General features: G+C 47.6%; 1 protein-coding gene across 1 annotated transcript in view; it reads right to left on the bottom strand.

Annotated features, from left to right (window-relative positions):
* Nucleotides 1–24,137, bottom strand: part of LOC123761423 (uncharacterized) — a 124,694-nt gene that overhangs the window by 52,416 nt on the left and 48,141 nt on the right. The window contains exons 7-8 of the mRNA XM_069315812.1: nucleotides 18,481–18,661; nucleotides 13,352–13,470 (exon numbers count right to left, since the gene is read on the bottom strand). Coding sequence (XP_069171913.1) covers nucleotides 13,352–13,470; nucleotides 18,481–18,661 — 300 coding nt within the window. The remainder of the gene's footprint in view (nucleotides 1–13,351; nucleotides 13,471–18,480; nucleotides 18,662–24,137) is intronic.

The raw sequence follows: 24,137 nt of genomic DNA, 5'->3' as shown, positions 1-24,137 counted from the left end.
GTTTTCGATTGGGCAGCAGAAAATAACATGATGTTTAACAGTGATAAATTTCCGGTACTCAGGTACGGCAAAAAAGAGGATCTGAAACATAATACAGAGTACAAAACACAATCGAATCTTCCCATAGTAGAAAAACAGCATGTCAAGGATTTGGGAATAATGATATCCGACGATTTAACGTTTAGGGAGCATAACCAAGCAAATATTGCGTCAGCCAGAAAAATGATCGGAGGGATTACGAGAACTTTCAGATCCAGGGATCTCATCACAATGGTTGTACTCTTCAAGTCACTTGTGTTGCCCCGTCTCGAGTACTGCTCAGTACCCACTTCCCCCTTCAGAGCAGGAGAGATTGCTGAAATAGAGGGAATACAGAGAACATATACGGCACGCATAGACGAGGTAAAACACCTAAATTATTGGGATCGGCTCAAAGCTCTCCAAATGTACTCTCCAGAAAGGAGACGAGAGAGATACCAAATAATATACACATGGAAAATACTGGAGGGCCAGGTCCCAAATCTACACAGTAAAATAACAACGTACTGGAGAGAACGATATGGAAGAAAATGCAAGATTGAACCCGTGAAGAGCAGAGGTGCCATAGGCACAATCAGAGAGCACTGTATAAACATCAGAGGTCCGCGGTTGTTCAACGTCCTCCCAGCGACTATAAGAAATATTGCCGGAACAACCGTGGACATCTTCAAGAGAAAACTTGACTGTTTTCTAAGAGAAGTTCCGGATCAACCGGGCTGTGGTGAGTATTTGGCCCTGCGGGCCGCTCCAAGCAACAGCCTGGTGGACCAAACTCTCACAAGTCGAGCCTGGCCTCGGGCCGGGCTTGGGGAGTAGAAGAACTCCCAGAACCCCATCAAGCAGGTATCAAGCAGGTACCCAATCCCCAGCAACAAACTGACTGCACTCCTCCCCACACCCAACCCCCAGCACCACACTGACAACACTCCTCCCCACACCCAACCCCCAGCACCACACTGACAACACTCCTCCCCACACCCAACCCCCAGCACCACACTGACAACACTCCTCCCCACACCCAACCCCCAGCACCACACTGACAACACTCCTCCTAACTCCCAACTGCCACCATCACTAAATACCGTAAACCCACTAACACCCATCACCTAACTCCCTCCCTCTACCACTCTCAAGCAACACTTGGGACCAACTACACCCCTCCACTCAACACCCTAGACGCACTACAACTCTCCAATCAACACCCTTGACCAACTACAATGATTCAAACAGAATCGTCTGCGAGATAAGTGCGGGCAAAAATTCAGATAGCTAAGGGGCAGAACCCGGCCTGCGGCTCACAGAGACCCCCCAGGGTAATGCTCACGAACTAATTCACAAGTGGAGTTTTGCATCCTCCTCCTCCTCCTCCCTCCCTGCAGAAATAAACAGGGAACAGCTCCTCCGACATAATGACCGAAGAATCAGGATAACAAGTGCACAGTCTAATGATGACGAGTGTGGGCAATCAATCACAGACCAGGAAATAAGGAGGGGCTATGAAAACAACCCGTCCTCTGAAAAATAACGTCACTTTTCGCTCGTATGCGCGCTATGGCCAAATTTGGACGTAATTTGAAATGAAATCGACTCACAAAAGTGACGAACTGTTCCGTTTTCTGTTTGAGTCGTCCGGCTTACTCGGGAAGCTTAGAAAAGGAAACTTTCCATTAACGTTTTTCATATCGTTTTGAAACTTTATGAGAATTTCCTGCCCTCCTAACCTATCAGAGGACCCTTAACTTACTGTTGTTGAAAAAAAAATCCCAAATTTATTTTCATTTTTTTCCATTTTCAAATTACGTTCATATTCGGCCATACGGGCAAACGGCCAAAAGCGACATTCTTTTTAAGAGGACAGGTTGTTCTGGGTTAAAGTTCAGCGCCTGGTGAAGATGGAATCAGTTACTACATACTCATTGAACTGTGTCCACTACTCTACCTGTTTAACAAATCATTCCTCAGTGGGGTGTTGTCCACACAATGGAAACACGCAATATTTTTTCCTATACATATGACCAATGACCCTGGTAATTACAGACCTATCAGCCTTATGTCATGCACATGCAAGATGCTTGAGAGGGTCATCCTAAACCGACTGTTCCACAAAATAGGCAGGTTAGGGGAGGGGGTCAATAGATTTGTTAAAGGACGGAGCACATCATATTGTATTGTAAATTACTTGGCTAATGACACAGCTTAAAGGGGCCTTCAACAAAGCACAGAGGATTGCGATCCTGGACGAGCTTGCATGCATGGGTGTCAAGTGGAGACTCATGGAATGGACTTTCCTCACAGGGTGGAAAGCCAAGGTCTGCTTCAACGGAGCAATCTCGAGAACAATGAGTATGGAACTCGTGACCCCCAAGGAGGGGTTTTATGCAGATGATGTCCTAATACAAGCTCCCACCTTGCGAATAATTATACAGTCCATTGAACTCCTTGGAAGGAAATGTGTTGAACTCGGTTTCACTCCAGCAACAAGACAAAAGCTTACTCTCGTCACAAGCGGGGAGAAAATGAAGAACTACAAATTAATGGTATGACAGTCGACTCAGGGCACTGAAAGCTATGACCTGGAATGGGTACGGGGTTATCTTGAGATGATTTCGGGGCTTAGTGTCCCCGCGGCCCGATCCTTGACCAGGCCTCCACCCCTAGAGAGCAGCCCGTGACACCTGACTATCTCCCAGGTACCTATTTACTGCTAGGTAACAGGGTCATCAGGGTGAAAGAAACTCTGGACATTGTCTCTCGCTGGCGCCTGGGATGGAACCCGCGACCACAGGATCACGCGTTCAGTGTTCTGTCCGGTCAGCCACCGGCTCCTGTGGCCTCCTGGGCCTCTATTACCGTGTTTAAAATTATGTACACAGCCTATGTCGTTCCATCATAGACTATGCCGCACCAGTTTTGTGCACTTAATCCCAAAGCGATATGAAAAAATACTTGAAAGCATACAAAAGGAAGCCATGACAATCATTGTTGGAGTCCCAAGAACTGCCAAAACATCTAATCTACGAGAGGAGTTGTCCCTCCCCAGTGTTAAAAAGCAGAATTAAAGAACTGAATGCAAAGCTTGCAATTAAAATAGCCAGAGATCCCCATTACAATGATATTGCCAAGAAAAACACGAGTTTTGTGCTACTTACAGGAGGCAACAGGAGAAGCAAAAAGTGGCATCACAGATCAGTCTGCTACCTCATAGAACATCACCTGCTTGAGCAGGCCCGTGAGCTCATGCCTGTAGAGAGGTTACCTCCCTGGGTGGATGACCCATGCAAGATTATCATCAATGAAATGGCAAAGAAAAAGTCCAACATGATAACTCAAGAAATGAGGCACAATTATCTTAAGGAAATCTATCAAAAAGCCGGAAATGAATTAGATCAAATCTTACACTGATGGGTTATCTAACAGTCAATGGTAGGGCTGGTGCACTGTAATTAGGAATAATACCTTTCAATGCGAAAATGTAGGAAAAACACACATTGAGAACTGTGCCCCTTCAACGCAAGCGTAGCTAACTGTCATTGTGATGGCTTTAAGATTCCTTGACCGAAACACTAATGGTGCAGTGATCTGCACTGATTCTAAAGCAGCGCCACAAAGCCTTAGTAAAAATCAGGCAGAAAATCATGCGAAAGTAGCTGAGATCAAGAGAGCCACTGAGAGTACCAATCAGGAAAGAGTCGTCAAATTTCTGTGGAACCCCTCCCATGTTGGAATCTGTGGAAATGAACGAGCAGAAGTGCTGGCTGATGAAGGAGACCATATTGAATACTTAGTACACAAGATTCTTCTACAAATTAGAGGTATTATCAGGCAATATCACCGTGACAAGGTTACTGAGGAAAGGAGGATAGAAGAACAAATCAGTGAATCTGTACGGTGGTACAATGTGCTTGCAGCTGGCAATCAAAATCATTATGCACGAAAAGGAGGTGGCCGCAGGAGAGAACCAGTAATCACAAGAATCCGTCTTGGATAAAAAATATCCATGGAGATCCAGAATGGAAACAACAGTTGAGCAGAGGAGTTGCAGAATCTGTGGTGAGAGTGATGGACACCGCATTGACCACTACCTGAGGGTGTGTGAACACCTAAAAGTCATTAGAAATATGTGTAGTATAATAAACATCACATTGAGTTAGGAAAATACTATTTGTCACATATAGATACTGTTCTGAAGAAATTCCCCCATTTTGCACCCGCAAGATAAAGTAAGTACTTAAGGGTTGACGAATGTTATTCTTCTTGTTTGAGGAGCTGTTCACTTGAGACAGTTAAGCAAGTCCAAGCTATGTCTGGGTACAAGTGACAGGATGAACAACCCAGCGAGTTTTCTTCCTATTGGGGAGTGTTGTACATGCTGCTATGGCGGTATGTCCACTCACAGGATGAGTGGCGCTCGCCCCACAGGGCAAAACTTTTTATTTTAAAATTTTAATCTACTACTGAACATCCAAGACCCACTACAACCCTCCACTCAACACCATAGATGCACTACAACTCTCCACTCAACACACTAATACTAACCGACTACCTAGTCAACTAACTAGGTACTAGTCACTATAGTCAACTCTGAAGACTCTGAAATGCCACCCTGCCTACAAAGTCACACTTATACAAGGCACTCATTCTTCTTTTCAATAAAAATGCCGCCATCCCACTCTTCTTAACTGCATCCTTTTTAATCACTAAATACGAACTGTGATGCACAGTTCAATTACGATTGTGTGCTTATGACAACTATTACAGAGACGGCTTCAGCGATGCCAATCATGTCCGTTTATTCTGCCTGAACGAGCCGGGCCCAAGATGTGAACACAGCGAGCAGCTGGGACAAACCCCTGGTATTTATGTACAAAATATCCACCAAAGATAGATGGGACTCCTAGTTCAACTTAGACGCCGACAGGACGTCTGGACGCCTCCTCCGCCTGGGAGCCGCCTGATCATGTTTTGTTTTGCGATTTGGACTTGATACTGCCGTTTGGTATCCCTATTCAACAGTCCGGTTGTACGACGCCTGGCACACAAATCGCCTTGGATCAAAGGATTGTTGATAGATTTTTTTTCACGTGTTCTGGCTGGTTCACCTGGCGGGGTGACGGTGTCCAGCGCCGGCTTGGCCGAGAGGTGCTGGAAGTTGGTTGGTCTTGGTGGGCTCCTGGTGGGCCCTCAGCCGTGGTGGGCGGCTGGCTTCTGCTCTGCCAGATGACTTGCGTTTTAGTTGGGGGCCAAGTTTTTTATTTTGCTACCGAGTGTTCTCTGTTTGGGGCGGGGCCGGTGCTTGTCACCCTGAGGGACTCCTGGGACTACCCAAGCATCTGCCTGTCTTCGATTTTGCGATTAACCCTATACGGGTACGTCGGGGCGCATCAGATCCCACGATCGTCATCGCCTCTAGATCAACAATAACAACACGGCATTCAAGCTAAATTATTTTTACCTGTGCACGTTTGAATGCTGGCATAAACTATGTATTAAACTATATTATAAACAGACACAGTTTGAAGTGAAGTGTGTTTAAAGCCTTAAAATGATATAGGGAATAATAGAAGTGAGTTACACTGGACGCTATAGCGACGGAGCTTGCAGACTAAATTAACACCACATCATCAGTTAACTTTATAAAAGTACAGTGCCCATCCCGCTGAGAGGGCTATACAAAGTCTTAATAGAGATCTGAGCATTTTTTCAAAGACTTTGGCCCCCCTGGATTTCTACACTGAGGTTAAAAGGACAGGTTGTAATACATTATTTTTGTCATGGATCCTTGCCAAGATATTTGTGTGTCACTAATTGTTTCATTTACAGGAATTCGGTTATACCATTGGCTTCTCAGCCCACCTCTATAAGTGAAAGATATTTACCACTTAATTAAATGTAACTAACTAGGAACTGGAAGAACTATGCCTACCGCTGAAATTACTTTTCACAAAATCTCTTTACCAAGGAGGCAATCACCCTAGATTGGAAATATGCAAATGTTACCCCAATTTTCAAGAAAAGCAGAAAAATCTCAGCGGAAAACTACCGTCTGATCAGCTTGATATGACACATCTGCACGTTCACGGAGAGAATCCTCTGAGAGGGAATCATTCATCATATTCCAGTGAACAATCTTGTAAAATCGACCCAACATGGTTTTGGTAAAAATAGATCCTGCCTTACAAACCTCTTCATATTTTTGTAAACGGTAACCAGCTACTCAGACTACGGAATTCCGGTGTATGTAGTTTACAGGGATTTTGTTAAAGCCTTTGATAAGGTACCTCATGAAAAACTGGCCAGGAAATTACAGGCACATGGAATAAATAGTATAATACTACACTGGATAAAACAATGGTTAAAACAAAGAGTCGTGATTAATGGAAATTAATCTGACTGGAGAAATGTTTTAAGTGGGGTCCCTCAGGGGTCTATTTTGTGGCCAACCCTTTTTGTCATATTCATCAATGACATAGCTGAGAATATTACAAACCACACCATCAAATTTACAGACGACACAAAGATTCAAGGTAAAGTTGGAAATGATAATGATATTGAAGCCTTACAAAGATATATAGATAGATCTCCACTAATGGTCAGTAGACTTGCAAATGCTTTGTAATATCGACAAATAAAAGACCATGCATATGGGGCATAACAACCCACGACACGATTACCAAAATTATATTACATTACAGCAGATTGGTGAAGAAAAGGACCTTGGAGTCAAAGTCCACCACTCACTGAAAGTTACACAGCAGGATGGGGCAGCAGTCAAGAAAGTTAACCAAACACTTGGAATAATCAAGCGTACACTTGACTCTAAGGGAAAGAAGCTAATCATTCAATTGTATAAATATTTGGTGCGCCCCTATTAGGAATACTGTATCCAAGCATGGAGAATAAAGTAATAATTATTGTCATTGTTTAATATTATTAATGTGACAAGATTCCAGAAATAAAAGGTTTATCCATATAAAATATGTAATCGATACCAGTGCATGATGCATTATAATTACATTTAATTTTACAATAGATTCTGAAGCTTATTTATTCGACATGTATATGAAGGCAGAACAATTCCTGCTCTGTCTTCTTCCAGTATAGTCCCCTAAGGAACACGAAGCCGTACAGCAATACAGTCCACTCAGTAGCACAGATCTATACCAACAGTCTTGCCAGGGACCACACTCAGTAGCACAGATCTATACCAACAGTCTTGCCAGGGACCACACTCAGTAGCACAGATCTATACCAACAGTCTTGCCAGGGACCAACCTCAGTAGCACAGAGCTATACCAACAGTCTTGCCAGGGGCCACACTCAGTAGCACAGAGCTATAACAACAGTCTTGCCAGGGACCACTCTCAGTAGCACAGAGCTATAACAACAGTCTTGCCAGGGGCCACACTCAGTAGCACAGAGCTATACCAACAGTCTTGCCAGGGACCACACTCAGTAGCACAGAGCTATAACAACAGTCTTGCCAGGGGCCACACTCAGTAGCACAGAGCTATAACAACAGTCTTGCCAGGGACCACACTCAGTAGCACAGAGCTATAACAACAGTCTTGCCAGGGACCACTCTCAGTAGCACAGAGCTATAACAACAGTCTTGCCAGGGGCCACACTCAGTAGCACAGAGCTATAACAACAGTCTTGCCAGGGACCACTCTCAGCAGCACAGAGCTATAACAACAGTCTTGCCAGGGGCCACACTCAGTAGCACAGAGCTATAACAACAGTCTTGCCAGGGGCCACACTCGGTAGCACAGAGCTATACCAACAGTCTTGCCAGGGGCCACACTCAGTAGCACAGAGCTATACCAACAGTCTTGCCAGGGGCCACACTCAGTAGCACAGATCTATACCAACAGTCTGGCCAGGGGCCACACTCAGTGGCACAGAGCTATACCAACAGTCTTGCCAGGGGCCACACTCGGTAGCACAGAGCTATAACAACAGTCTGGCCAGGGGCCACACTCAGTAGCACAGAGCTATAACAACAGTCTTGCCAGGGGACACACTCAGTAGCACAGAGCTATAACAACAGTCTTGCCAGGGGCCACACTCAGTAGCACAGAGCTATAACAACAGTCTTGCCAGGGGCCACACTCAGTAGCACAGAGCTATAACAACAGTCTGGCCAGGGGCCACACTCAGTAGCACAGAGCTATAACAACAGTCTTGCCAGGGGACACACTCAGTAGCACAGAGCTATAACAACAGTCTTGCCAGGGGCCACACTCAGTAGCACAGAGCTATAACAACAGTCTTGCCAGGGGCCACACTCAGTAGCACAGAGCTATAACAACAGTCTTGCCAGGGGCCACACTCAGTAGCACAGAGCTATAACAGCAGTCTTGCCAGGGGCCACACTCAGTAGCACAGAGCTATAACAACAGTCTTGCCAGGGGACACACTCAGTAGCACAGAGCTATAACAACAGTCTTGCCAGGGGCCACACTCAGTAGCACAGAGCTATAACAACAGTCTGGCCAGGGGCCACACTCAGTAGCACAGAGCTAAAACAACAGTCTGGCCAGGGACCACAAGAAATTATCACTAATATAACAGTTAGCAGATAAGAAACTATGCACTGTTTTATAGATATTTTTATCTGTTTAATAATTTTTTATTTTAATACTTCGAATTATTTGTTTTATGTGCCTATATTGAGTCAATAAATCCCATAACTGACACTAAACAACATCCTCTCAACAATATTGTCAAGTACTTTCACCATTTGCTCTCTCTCACACTCACTAACATGCCCCCTCTCACACTCACTAACATGCTCCCTCTCACACTCACTAACATGCCCCTCTCACACACACTAACATGCCCCCTCTCACACACACTAACATGCTCCCTCTTACACACACTAACATGCTCCCTCTCACACTCACTAACATGTCCCCTCTCACACACACTAAAATGCCCCCTCTCACACACACTAACATGCTCCCTCTCACACACACTAACATGCCCCCCTCTCACACTCACTGTTACGGACCCAAGCCCAGCGTCCGAGCACGGAGCAGTGAAGACCGCGCCATCTGTGGGTCAGCTCCCGAAACCCCCTCCAAATGGACGACGCCATCTAGGGAGGACGAGATGTACCGGCCACAGAGGCTGGTTTCCCGTCCTGATCAGCTCATAACACAGCCGCTGCTGACCTCTGGTGAGGCGACGCTTAGACAGCAACGCCATCTATGGAGTGGATAGGTGGGCGTTTGTGTCTAAGCCTGTAAGTGAGGTGCCCTAGAGTGTAACCGGTACTGATGACGTGTCTGATTACAGAGCCGACCTGGGACTGCTGTAATGAACGTTGGATCAGTCTACCCAAGGCAGCCGTAGAACCTCCACGCATTTGCTGTCGAAGCTGTGAGTACCCCCCCCCCCGGATGAACACTGTTGTGTTAGCCTGCCTGTGACTTGGCAGTTGAGGATTTGTCGTACCCAGGACTGACTGGTGGAGAAGACTAGCCACTGTGGTGTTGTGGTGTGGAGAGTGATCTGTGGAATCACACGAGGCTCCTGCCTAGGGCTCGCAACCCTAGTATCGGTCGTGGAGTGGCCTACGCAGCGTTGCTGATTGGAACCTGCCAGCTAAAGGCTGGATTTGTGGTTGACGGCCTCCACGACGGTGCACCCAGTGGGATTGTGATTTGGCTGGCCTGTGGCCGGGGTAGACTCGCTGGGAGAATCTAAGGATTCGTCTAGAGGCCACAAGAAGAGAACCAGGGCTACTCGTCTTGAGCACCGTTAAGCAGAGCATCCTGTGTCTTCGGAGGAAGACGAGTGATTGTAAATAAGTGTAGTTATAGTAACAGCGTGTGACTATTTATATATTTATTTATTGGTGATGGTGAATATATATTTATTTCTGAGCAGTTTTATCCCTTCCCCTTTAATTTACTTGCGTTACGGAGCACACCCCTTGAAAGCCACTATTAGCTTGGGGCCGGATACCCAAGCTCTACTAACATCAGAGAAAGAACCCAGTTGCGACCCAAGAGGGCCGTAACACTCACAAATATGCTCCCTCTCACTAACATGCTCCCTCTTGCACTCACTAACATGTCCCCCTCTCACACTCGCTAACATGTTCCCTCTCACACTTACTAACATGTCCCCTCTCACACTTACTAACATGCTCCCTCTCACACACACTAACATGCTCCCTCTCACACACACTAACATGCTCCCTCTCACTAACATGCTCCCTCTCACACTCACTAACATGTCCCCCTCTCACACTCACTAACATGTCCCCTCTCACACTTACTAACATGCTCCCTCTCACACACACTAACATGCTCCCTCTCACACTCGCTAACATGCTCCCTCTCACACTCACTAACATGGGTAATCTTTTCTTTATTTAACAATACACCACCACTGCTGACTCCACCACACGGGATTTCTCAGGGCTTCTCTTCTACCCACTCTCCCTCAGGGCTTCTGTTCTCCTTCCTGACGGACTCTCACTTGAGGAGCAGGAGACTCTCTCCCCACATAACCCCTTGTCAACGACGGACTCCACCTTCAGTGGTCTCATAGGATATTTTCCTGATAATTTTCTTCCTTCTGATGCTTCCGCGGTGTACCACTTGCCAGGCTTAGGTAGCTTACCTTCTTGCATTTATGTTCTCCTCTTTATGTGCTATTTGTATTTCTCTGTTATTTGTTATTTCTCTGTTCTCTGTTGTCTACTTCCCTAATAATGCCTGTTACTTTCCCTGTGGCTGTTTACAAGTGCTCACATTCTTCAATTTGAATCATCATTCACATTACACACACTGATATTGTTCACACTTTTGTTATATTGTTCGCTATTGTTCATGTTCATCATGTTCAGCCTACTTTTTCGGACAGAGTTACATTCGGCTGTTCTTAGGTATTGATCCATTGTATTTCTTACTCATTAAAATAATTTAATTTACCCCATTATAATTATCCATTATTATGGTCATCTGTTATTCTAAATTATAACTGGCATACTTCTCATCTTTACAATTGGCAATATAAAATTATGGTATAATTGTTAGTACAGTGTTGCTCTTGATAATTATGGTTTCCTGTAGTTCATAGTGCAGTGAACGTACAATTGATGGTTTTGACTTCGATTCCCTGGCAGCAGGCGACGCTTGGGCACGTATCTGTATATCTAATGTGTCTATTCACCAAGCATAATATTAGTACCCTTGAGTAAAGTGACTGTTGTGGGCTGAGTCTCGGGAAATACAGTTGTTGGCCTAGGGACCGGGGAGCCTCAGTGAGCCCAATAGGCTTCCATCTCTGGCCGTGAGAACCAGGCTGCTGCTGAGATATGGTGTCACTATCACCCGGAGGCCATCAATACCCCCCCCCCCCCCGGCCTTACTCTGGCGCTCCTAAACATAGGTTAGGGTATACAACATGTTTATATAATGCTTTCACTCATATTCCAGGCGAGGAGATGTGGCAATGAAGGGGAGCAGACCTGACGGTAGGGACAGAGAGTGGGCTGGGGTGCCAGGAGCTGGGGTGCCAGGGGCTGGGGGCCATGGGCTGGGGTGCCATGCAGGGGCTAGGACTGACCTGGCCGTAGGGACAGAGAGTGGGCTGGGGGGCCAGGGGCTAGGACTGACCTGGCCGTAGGGACAGAGAGTGGGCTGGGGGGCCAGGGGCTGGGACTGACCTGGCCGTAGGGACAGAGAGTGGGCTGGGGGGCCATGCAGGGGCTAGGACTGACCTGGCCGTAGGGACAGAGAGTGGGCTGGGGGGCCAGGGGCTGGGACTGACCTGGCCGTAGGGATAGAGAGTGGGCTGGGGAGCCAGGGGCTGGGACTGACCTGGCCGTAGGGACAGAGAGTGGGCTGGGGGGCCAGGGGCTGGGACTCACCTGGCCGTAGGGACAGAGAGTGGGCTGGGGTGCCAGGGGCTGGGACTCACCTGGCCGTAGGGACAGAGAGTGGGCTGGGGGGCCAGGGGCTGGGACTGACTTGGCCGTAGGGACAGAGAGTGGGCTATGGGGCCAGGGGCTCGGACTGACCTGACCGTAGGGACAGAGAGTGGGCTGGGGTGCCAGGGGCTGGGACTGACCTGGCCGTAGGGACAGAGAGTGGGCTAGGGGGCCAGGGGCTGGGACTGACCTGGCCGTAGGGACAGAGAGTGGGCTGGGGGGCCAGGGGCTGGGACTGACCTGGCCGTAGGGACAAAGAGTGGGCTGGGGGGCCAGGGGCTGGGACTGACCTGGCCGTAGGGACAGAGAGTGGGCTGGGGGGCCAGGGGCTGGGACTGACCTGGCCGAAGGGACAGAGTGGGCTGGGGAGCCAGGGGCTGGGACTCACCTGGCCGTAGGGACAGAGAGTGGGCTGGGGGGCCAGGGGCTGGGACTCACCTGGCCGTAGGGACAGAGAGTGGGCTGGGGTGCCAGGGGCTGGGACTGACCTGGCCGTAGGGACAGAGAGTGGGCTGGGGGGCCAGGGGCTGGGACTGACCTGGCCGTAGGGACAGAAAGTGGGCTGGGGGGCCAGGGGCTGGGACTGACCTGGCCGTAGGGACAGAGTGGGCTGGGGGGCCAGGGGCTGGGACTGACCTGGCCGTAGGGACAGAGTGGGCTGGGGGGCCAGGGGCTGGGACTGACCTGGCCGTAGGGACAGAGAGTGGGCTGGGGGGCCAGGGGCTGGGACTGACCTGGCCGTAGGGACAGAGTGGGCTGGGGAGCCAGGGGCTGGGACTGACCTGGCCGTAGGGACAGAGTGGGCTGGGGAGCCAGGGGCTGGGACTGACCTGGCCGTAGGGACAGAGTGGGCTGGGGGGCCAGGGGCTGGGACTGACCTGGCCGAAGGGACAGAGAGTGGGCTGCGGGGCCAGGGGCTGGGACTCACCTGGCCGTAGGGACAGAGAGTGGGCTGGGGGGCCAGGGGCTGGGACTGACCTGGCCGTAGGGACAGAGTGGGCTGGGGGGCCAGGGGCTGGGACTGACCTGGCCGTAGGGACAGAGTGGGCTGGGGGGCCAGGGGCTGGGACTGACCTGGCCGTAGGGACAGAGAGTGGGCTGGGGGGCCAGGGGCTGGGACTGACCTGGCCGTAGGGACAGAGTGGGCTGGGGAGCCAGGGGCTGGGACTGACCTGGCCGTAGGGACAGAGTGGGCTGGGGAGCCAGGGGCTGGGACTGACCTGGCCGTAGGGACAGAGTGGGCTGGGGGGCCAGGGGCTGGGACTGACCTGGCCGTAGGGACAGAGAGTGGGCTGCGGGGCCAGGGGCTGGGACTCACCTGGCCGTAGGGACAGAGAGTGGGCTGGGGGGCCAGGGGCTGGGACTCACCTGGCCGTAGGGACAGAGAGTGGGCTGGGGGGCCAGGGGCTGGGAGAGAGGCGGTGATGCTGGGAAGACGAAGGTCAGGTTGTTGACTTGCGGTTTCTTCACCCTCCACGTCTTCGACACTGTGAAGTACAAGTCTGGTTAATACTGTGTCCCGACCACACTCAGTGTTGCAGGAGACGGGACAAGAGTCAGTGTTGCAGGAGACGGGACAAGAGTCAGTGTTGCAGAAGACGGGACAAGAGTCAGTGTTGCATGAGACTGGACAAGAGTCAGTGTTGCAGACGGGACAAGAGTCAGTGTTGCATGAGACGGGACAAGAGTCAGTGTTGCAGACGGGACAAGAGTCAGTGTTGCATGAGACGGGACACCCTGGAAACACAAACCGAAACTGTCTCTATTTTCCGCTTGTTACAACTTGAAATAAAGTTGTTACATCTTGGCTTAACGTGTTTATGACGTATTAGAACGTTGTTACAACTTGCTATATTGGTTGTTATAACTGGTTAGGAGGTGTTAAAACTTGCTCGAACGTTGTACCAACGTCGTAGTTTCGGTGTGTGTTTGGCGGGACAAGAGTCAGTGTTGCAGACGTGACAAGAGTCAGTGTTGCATGAGACGGGACAAGAGTCAGTGTTGCATGAGACGGGACAAGAGTCAGTGTTGCGTGAGACGGGACAAGAGTCAGTGTTGCAGACGGGACAAGAGTCAGTGTTGCAGGAGACGGGACAAGAGTCAGTGTTGCATGAGACTGGACAAGAGTCAGTGTTGCAGACGGGACAAGAGTCAGTGTTGCAGGAGACGGGACAAGAGTCAGTGTTGCATGAGACGGGACAAGAGTCAGTGTTGCAGACGGGACAAGAGTCAGTGTTGCAGGAGACGGGACAAGAGTCAGTGTTGCATGAGACTGGACAAGAGTCAGTGTTGCATGAGACTGGACAAGAGTCAGTGTTGCAGACGGGACAAGAGTCAGTGTTGCATGAGACGGGACAAGAGTCAGTGTTGCAGACGGGACAAGAGTCAGTGTTGCATGAGACGGGACAAGAGTCAGTGTTGCAGACGTGACAAGAGTCAGTGTTGCATGAGACGGGACAAGAGTCAGTGTTGCATGAGACGGGACAAGAGTCAGTGTTGCTTGAGACGGGTGAAGAGTCAGTGTTGCATGAGACGGGAGAAGAGTCAGTGTTGCATGAGACGGGAAAAGAGTCAGTGTTGCATGAGACGATACAAGAGTCAGTGTTGCATAAGACGATACAAGAGTCAGTGTTGCATGAGACGAGACAAGAGTCAGTGTTGCATGAGACAAGAGGAATTTGGAAGGAAATAAGAGATCATTGTGAATGAAGAAGAGATGAGGGCATTTTTTTTGGATTGAGTGTTCTCTGATCAATATGACTTACTATAGTGTACTCTGATCAATGTGTCTGACTACAGTGTACTCTGATCAACATGACTTACTACAGTGTACTCTGATCAATGTGTCTCACTTCAGTGTACTCGTCCTGTCCTCGTCCCCACCCACATAGACGGTTGAAGGCATAGAGTTATGTTCCTCTTTAGTAAATACAGAGAAAAAATATTTATTAAAAGTAATACTCATCTCTTAATCATTATCCGTTATTTGAACTGTCTCAGTTTTCAATGGACATATCCTTTCCCTAATCTTTGTTCGATATAACTGAAAAAATTCTTTAGGATTTGCCTTTCTTTGGCTTGCTATACGAACTTCATAGATTCTTTTTGCCCTCCTTATATCTTTTTTAACGTTTCTAACGAGTTGGACGAATTCTTGTTCTAAACTGACCTCCCCATTCTTAATCCTTTTGCACCAAGCTCTCTTTCTGAATATAAGGTTCTTCAGATCCTTTATTATCCATTTCAGGTCATTCGATCTATTCAGTTTGTATGGTATACTACGTTCCTGTGCTTTGCTAAGAATATTTTGAAATAAATTATATTTTGAATCCACATCGAAATCCGTTTTTACATCACCCATTGATGGGTTCACATCTTGCTCCAAGACTGGCCCACCCCCCATGCCCAGGACTTTCCAATCAATTTCATAAAAAAAAAGCTTAGGTCTTTAAAATCAGCTTCTCGAAAACCTGGCACTTGAACAGAATTTTCTCCAACAAATCTATTCCATTCTATGCTAAATCTGATTTCTTTGTGATCACTGTATCCTAGCTCACTCCCTATTTCGATGTCATTAATTTGTGTTTCCCTGTTAGTTAATTAACACTAAAGTCTAAAATATTATTTCCCGCGTTGATTTCTTAATGTGTTGATAAAGAAAGCAATTGTCAATTAATTATAGACAATATTTTGCTTCATTATTCCCTGTTCTGTTAATCCAGATTATTCCACTAAAATTAAAGTCACCCATTACATAAATACTGTTAGACCAAGATCCTCTAGATATTTCATCCCATAGATGCTCTGCTTCCATTTTCTCTAAGATTGGTGGTCTGTATATAACTCCAATTATAAGATTTCAAACTTCTTCGTTTAATACTAGCCAAATAGCTTCTGTGTGTGGCTCAGTTTTGAGTCTCTCCTTGAGACTACATTTCAGATTGTCCCTAACATATATGCTACTCCCCCTCCTCGTCTAATATATCTATCTGTGTGAAATAGTTTAAATTTACTTATTTGATATTCAGCAAATAGTTCTCTATTTTCTACATTCATCCACGTTTCGGTAAGTGCATCAATATCTATTTTTTTTCTGTGCAGACAAGAACATTTCAATCGTTTATTTTGTTTCTTGGACTCCTTCTGTTAGTGTAATATACCCTAAGTGTATTGTTATTATGAGGCCCTTCTCTTTACCCGACCATTTTGCCAATTTGTTTCTCCCAACAAGCACATACTTTTATTACCTCCTTTCTCCATGTCATTTCCCATACCACTATCTACTAACAGCTTAGACCCAAACAAACCCCTCCCACCAGAGGTTCCAACGAGTTCGCAACAGCAACAACCCCAGCCCTAGATAAATGCACCCCCTTCCCGAAAATACATGTCCTTACTACAGGACATGTATAAATACACTGTACCTTACTACAGTGTACTCTGATCAATGTACCTCACTACAGTGTACTATGATCAATGTGTCTCACCATTGCATTGATCAGAGTACAATGCACCTCACTACAGTGTACTCTGATCAGTGTGTCTCACTACAGTGTACTCTGATCAATGTGTCATACTACAGTGTACTCCAATCAATGTTTCTCACTACAGTGTACTCTAATCAATGCACCTCACTAGAGTGTTCTCTGATCAATGTGTCTCTTTGCATTATATTCTGAATAATATGTCTCATTGCATTGTACTCTGATCAATGTTTCTCACTCATCAACTATTCAAAAATGTCACGTAAAAATACCACTCATCTCTTCGTCATTATCTGCTGACCTGTCTAAGTTTTTAATGGACATATCCTTTCCTTAATTTTTGTTCTATATAACTGAAAAAAAGCTGTGTGTCTCACTACAGTGTACTCTAATCCATGTGTCTCACTACAGTGTACTCTAATCCATGTGTCTCACTACAGTGTACTCTAATCCATGTGTCTCACTACAGTATACTCTAATCCATGTGTCTCACTTCAGTGTACTCTAATCAATGTGTCTCACTACAGTGTACTCTAATCCATGTGTCTCACTACAGTGTACTCTAATCCATGTGTCTCACTACAGTGTACTCTAATCCATGTGTCTCACTACAGTATACTCTAATCCATGTGTCTCACTTCAGTGTACTCTAATCAATGTGTCTCACTACAGTGTACTCTAATCCATGTGTCTCACTACAGTGTACTCTAATCCATGTGTCTCACTACAGTGTACTCTAATCCGTGTGTCTCACTACAGTGTACTTTAATCCATGTGTCTCACTTCAGTGTACACTGATCAATGTGTCTCATTACAGTGTATTATAATCCATGTTTCTCACTACAGTGTACTCTAATCCATGTGTCTCACTACAGTATACTCTAATCCATGTGTCTCACTTCAGTGTACTCTAATCCATGTGTCTCACTACAGTATACTCTAATCCATGTGTCTCACTTCAGTGTACTCTAATCCATGTGTCTCACTTTAGTGTACTCTAATCCATGTGTCTCACTACAGTGTACTCTAATCCATGTGTCTCACTACAGTGTATTATAATCCATGTTTCTCACTTCAGTGTACACTGATCAATGTGTCTCATTACAGTGTACTCTAATCCATGTGTCTCACTACAGTTTGCTGTAATATATATGTCTCACTACAGTGTGCTCTAATATATGTGTCTCACTATAGTGTGCTCTGATATGTGTCTCACTACAGTGTATTCTGATATATGTCTCACTATTGTGTGCTCTGATATAAGTGTCTCACTACAGTGTACTTTGATATGTGTCTCACTACAGTGTGCTCTGATATATGTCTCACTATTGTGTGCTCTGATATATGTGTCTCACTACAGTGTACTCTGATATATGTCTCACTACAGTGTAATTTGATATGTGTCTCACTACAGTGTGCTCTGATATATGTCTCACTATTGTGTACTCTGATCAATATGTCTCATTACAGTGTACTCTGATATGTGTCTCACTACAGTGTGCTCTGATATGTCTCACTACAGTGTACTCTGATCAATATGTCTCACTACAGTGTACTCTGGTCAATGTGTCTCACTACAGTGTACTTTGATCAATATGTCTCACTACGGTGTGCTCTGATATGTGTCTCACTACAGTGTGCTCTGATATGTGTCTCACTACAGTGTACTCTGATATGTGTCTCACTACAGTAAACAAAGAATTATACTAATAAATATAATTTTCGTGGTTATAAAAAATAATTTCTAAAATCTCGTCATTAAGAAAGAATGAAACAATTTTGAAAAGAAAACTGAAGTTGACACGACTTGGTAATGGTCGAGGATGGGCCCAACCGTTGTCGTCACTTTAGCTTCTGATGTGTGGTTAACTGAACATAATATTCATGTAAGAATTATCATTTCCTAGCGTGAAAACCACATCCATATATATATATATATATATATATATATATATATATTTCCAGCCAATGAACTTTATTAGTTTAACTGTACTGAATAGTTCCAAAGCATACCAGCATTGTAGGGGTAGTGATCAGGTCTGTACAACAAGGTGTTGTTGATCGCGTTGAAGTTGAATGCAAGGAAGAACTGTCTATCAACATGCTCCTGCAACACGCAAGGGTCGAAGGCTTGGAGCTCAACCATGCTCACCTCCATCAAGGCAGCGCCGTCAGAGTTGAGCGGGTTCACAACCTGGAAGATATTAGAGATCAGAGCTTCACTATTTTGTACACAGTAAGCTGTTGTGGGAAGTTACATGATGATACGATAAAGCGATAAGTATAACTATCTCATAACACTCAAGTTATTAGTTTATCTCCTATAAACACAGTTTTTTTCTGAGATATATACAATAGTTGTTACGTTCTTGTACAGTAACTAGTACGCGTAGCGTTTCGGGAGAGTCCTTGGAATACGACCCCCACGAAGAATTGTGTTTACAACCAAGAACCCATTTTACTGTTGAGTGAAACAGAGGCTACAGTTAAGGATTTACGCCCAGTAAATCCTCCCCGGCCAGGATATGAACCCATGACAAAGCGCTCGCGGAACGCCAGGCGAGTGTCTTACCACTACACCACGGAGACGGTTGGGCTCATCAGTCCGTCATCTTCTGTCTCATCAGAGACAGTTGAATCATATCACTACCTAGCCAGTAATCAGTTGATGGTGGTTCACTACACAAGAACAGTAGAGCTGGTCCCTTGTCTGAGACAACACCTGGAGTGTTTGAGACAACACTAGAAGTGTCTGAGACAACACCTGGAGTGTCTGAGACATCACCAGGAGTGTCTGAGGCAACACTAGAAGTGTCTGAGACAACACCTGGAGTGTCTGAGACATCACTAGAAGTGTCTGAGACAACACCTGGAGTGTCTGAGACAACACCTGGAGTGTCTGAGACATCACCAGGAGTGTCTGAGGCAACACTAGAAGTGACTGAGACAACACCTGGAGTGTCTGAGACAACACCTGGAGTGTCTGAGACAACACCTGGAGTGTCTGAGACAACACCAGGAGTGTCTGAGACAACACCTGGAGTGTCTGAGACAACACCAGGAGTGTCTGAGACAACACCAGGAGTGTCTGAGACAACACCTGGAGTGTCTAAGACAACACCTGGAGTGTCTGAGACAACACCTGGAGTGTCTGAGACAACACCTGGAGTGTCTGAGACAACACCTGGAGTGTCTGAGACATCACCAGGAGTGTCTGAGGCAACACTAGAAGTGTCTGAGACAACACCTGGAGTGTCTGAGACATCACTAGAAGTGTCTGAGACAACACCTGGAGTGTCTGAGACAACACCTGGAGTGTCTGAGACATTACCAGGAGTGTCTGAGGCAACACTAGAAGTGACTGAGACAACACCTGGAGTGTCTGAGGCAACACCTGGAGTGTCTGAGACAACACCTGGAGTGTCTGAGACAACACCTGGAGTGTCTGAGACAACACCAGGAGTGTCTGAGACAACACCTGGAGTGTCTGAGACAACACCAGGAGTGTCTGAGACAACACCAGGAGTGTCTGAGACAACACCTGGAGTGTCTGAGACAACACCTGGAGTGTCTGAGACAACACCTGGAGTGTCTGAGACAACACCTGGAGTGTCTGAGACAACACCTGGAGTGTCTGAGACATCACCAGGAGTGTCTGAGGCAACACTAGAAGTGTCTGAGACAACACCTGGAGTGTCTGAGGCAACACTAGAAGTGTCTGAGACAACACCTGGAGTGTCTGAGACAACACCTGGAGTGTCTGAGACAACACCTAGAGTGTCTGAGACAACACCAGGAGTGTCTGAGACAACACCTGGAGTGTCTGAGACAACACCTGGAGTGTCTGAGGCAACACTAGAAGTGTCTGAGACAACACCTGGAGTGTCTGAGGCAACACTAGAAGTGTCTGAGACAACACCAGGAGTGTCTGAGACAACAACTGGAGTGTCTGAGACAACACCAGGAGTGTCTGAGACAACAACTGGAGTGTCTGAGACAACACCTGGAGTGTCTGAGACAACACCTGGAGTGTCTGAGACAGCACCTGGAGTGTCTGAGACAACACCTGGAGTGTCTGAGACAACACCAGGAGTGTCTGAGACAACACCTGGAGTGTCTGAGACAACACCTGGAGTGTCTGAGACAACACCAGGAGTGTCTGAGACAACACCAGGAGTGTCTGAGACAACACCTGGAGTGTCTAAGACAACACCAGGAGTGTCTGAGACAACACCTGGAGTGTCTGAGACAACACCAGGAGTGTCTGAGACAACACCAGGAGTGTCTGAAACAACACCTGGAGTGTCTGAGACAACACCAGGAGTGTCTGAGACAACACCTGGAGTGTCTGGGACAACACCAGGAGTGTCTGAGACAACACCTGGAGTGTCTGAGACAACACCTGGAGTGTCTGAGACAACACCTGGAGTGTCTGAGACAACACCTGGAGTGTCATGAGACAACACCTGGAGTGTCTGAGACAACACCAGGAGTGTCTGAGACAACACCTGGAGTGTCTGAGACAACACCTGGAGTGTCTGAGACAACACCAGGAGTGTCTGAGACAACACCTGGAGTGTCTGAGACAACACCTGGAGTGTCTGAGACAACACCAGGGAGTGTCTGAGACAACACCTGGAGTGTCTGAGACAACACCTGGAGTGTCTGAGACAACACCTGGAGTGTCTGAGACAACACCATGGAGTGTCTGAGACAACACCTGGAGTGTCTGAGACAACACCTGGAGTGTCTGAGACAACACCTGGACGTGTCTGAGACAACACCTGGAGTGTCTGAGACAACACCTGGAGTGTCTGAGACAACACCTGGAGTGTCTGAGACAACACCTGGAGTGTCTGAGACAACACCTGGAGTGTCTAGACAACACCTGGAGTGTCAGAGACAACACCTGGAGTGTCTGAGACAATCACCAGGAGTGTCGGAGGCAAACATTAGAAGTTGTCGGAGAGACCGAAACACCAAGAGGTGTCTTGAGACAACACCTGGAGTGTCTGAGACAACACCAGGAGTGTCTGAGACAACACCAGGAGTCTCTGAGACAACACCTGGAGTGTCTGAGACAACACCAGGAGTGTCTGAGACAACACCTATGGAGGTGTCTGAGACAACACAGGAGTGTCTGAGACAACACCAGGAGTGTCTGAGACAACACCTGGAGTGTCTGAGACAACACCAGGAGTGTCTGAGACAACACCTGGAGTGTCTGAGACAACACCAGGAGTGTCTGAGACAACACCTGGAGTGTCTGAGACAACACCTGGAGTGTCATGAGACAACACCTGGAGTGTCTGAGACAACACCTGGAGTGTCTGAGACAACACCTGGAGTGTCTGAGACAACACCAGGAGTGTCTGAGACAACACCATGGAGTGTCTGGGACAACACCTGGAGTGTCTGAGACAACACCAGGAGTGTCTGAGACAACACCAGGAGTGTCTGAAACAACACCTGGAGTGTCTGAGACAACACCAGGAGTGTCTGAGACAACACCTGGAGTGTCTGGGACAACACCTAGAGTGTCTGAGACAACACCTGGAGTGTCTGATACAACACCTGGAGTGTCTGAGACAACACCTGGAGTGTCTGAGACAACACCTGGAGTGTCAGAGACAACACCTGGAGTGTCTGAGACAACACCAGGAGTGTCTGAGACAACACCTGGAGTGTCTGAGACAACACCAGGAGTGTCTGAGACAACACCTGGAGTGTCTGAGACAACACCTGGAGTGTCTGAGACAACACCTGGAGTGTCTGAGACAACACCTGGAGTGTCTGAGACAACACCTGGAGTGTCTGAGACAACACCTGGGGTGTCTGAGACAACACCTGGAGTGTCTGAGACAACACCTGGAGTGTCTGAGACAACACCTGGAGTGTCTGAGACAACACCTGGAGTGTCTGAGACAACACCTGGAGTGTCTGAGACAACACCTGGAGTGTCTGAGACAACACCTGGAGTGTCTGAGACAACACCTGGACTGTCTGAGACAACACCTGGAGTGTCTGAGACAACACCTGGAGTGTCTGAGACAACACCTGGAGTGTCTGAGACAACACCTGGAGTGTCTGAGACAACACCTGGAGTGTCTGAGACAACACCTGGAGTGTCTGAGACAACACCTGGAGTGTCTGAGACAACACCTGGAGTGTCTGAGACAACACCTGGAGTGTCTGAGACATCACCAGGAGTGTCTGAGGCAACATTAGAAGTGTCTGAGACAACACCTGGAGTGTCTGAGACAACACCAGGAGTGTCTGAGACAACACCAGGAGTGTCTGGGACAACACCTGGAGTGTCTGAGACAACACCAGGAGTGTCTGAGACAACACCAGGAGTGTCTGAAACAACACCTGGAGTGTCTGAGACAACACCAGGAGTGTCTGAGACAACACCTGGAGTGTCTGGGACAACACCAGGAGTGTCTGAGACAACACCTGGAGTGTCTGATACAACACCTGGAGTGTCTGAGACAACACCTGGAGTGTCTGAGACAACACCTGGAGTGTCAGAGACAACACCTGGAGTGTCTGAGACAACACCAGGAGTGTCTGAGACAACACCTGGAGTGTCTGAGACAACACCTGGAGTGTCTGAGACAACACCAGGAGTGTCTGAGACAACACCTGGAGTGTCTGAGACAACACCTGGAGTGTCTGAGACAACACCAGGAGTGTCTGAGACAACACCAGGAGTGTCTGAGACAACACCTGGAGTGTCTGAGACAACACCTGGAGTGTCTGAGACAACACCTGGAGTGTCTGAGACAACACCTGGGGTGTCTGAGACAACACCTGGAGTGTCTGAGACAACACCTGGAGTGTCTGAGACAACACCTGGAGTGTCTGAGACAACACCTGGAGTGTCTGAGACAACACCTGGAGTGTCTGAGACAACACCTGGAGTGTCTGAGACAACACCTGGAGTGTCTGAGACAACACCAGGAGTGTCTGAGACTACACCTGGAGTGTCTGAGACAACACCAGGAGTGTCTGAGACAACACCTGGAGTGTCTGAGACAACACCTGGAGTGTCTGAGACAACACCAGGAGTGTCTGAGACAACACCAGGAGTGTCTGAGACAACACCTGGAGTATCTGAGACAACACACGGAGTGTCTGAGACAACACCTGGAGTGTCTGAGACAACACCTGGAGTGTCTGAGACAACACCAGGAGTGTCTGAGACAACACCTGGAGTGTCTGAGACAACACCAGGAGTGTCTGAGACAACACCTGGAGTGTCTGAGACAACACCAGGAGTGTCTGAGACAACACCTGGAGTGTCTGAGGCAACACCTGGAGTGTCTGAGGCAACACCTGGAGTGTCTGAGACAACACCAGGAGTGTCTGAGACAACACCTGGAGTGTCTGAGGCAACACCAGGAGTGTCTGAGACAACACCTGGAGTGTCTGAGACAACACCAGGAGTGTCTGAGACAACACCTGGAGTGTCTGAGACAACACCAGGAGTGTCTGAGACAACACCTGGAGTGTCTGAGGCAACACCTGGAGTGTCTGAGGAACTTGCTACGCTCTCAAAGCTCAAACATGCAAATTTATGAATTGTGTCCGATAGTTCATATTAGACAAGTTCAGGGGTACGACATCAGTGCCAGGGCAAGCACGTGGGCCACTGCTTAGTCAGAGTG

Source organism: Procambarus clarkii, chromosome 7 (genome assembly GCF_040958095.1).
Source record: "Procambarus clarkii isolate CNS0578487 chromosome 7, FALCON_Pclarkii_2.0, whole genome shotgun sequence".
Taxonomy (NCBI): domain Eukaryota; kingdom Metazoa; phylum Arthropoda; class Malacostraca; order Decapoda; family Cambaridae; genus Procambarus; species Procambarus clarkii.
Note: the sequence above shows the minus strand (reverse complement) of the source record. Positions and strands in the feature narration are given on the sequence as shown.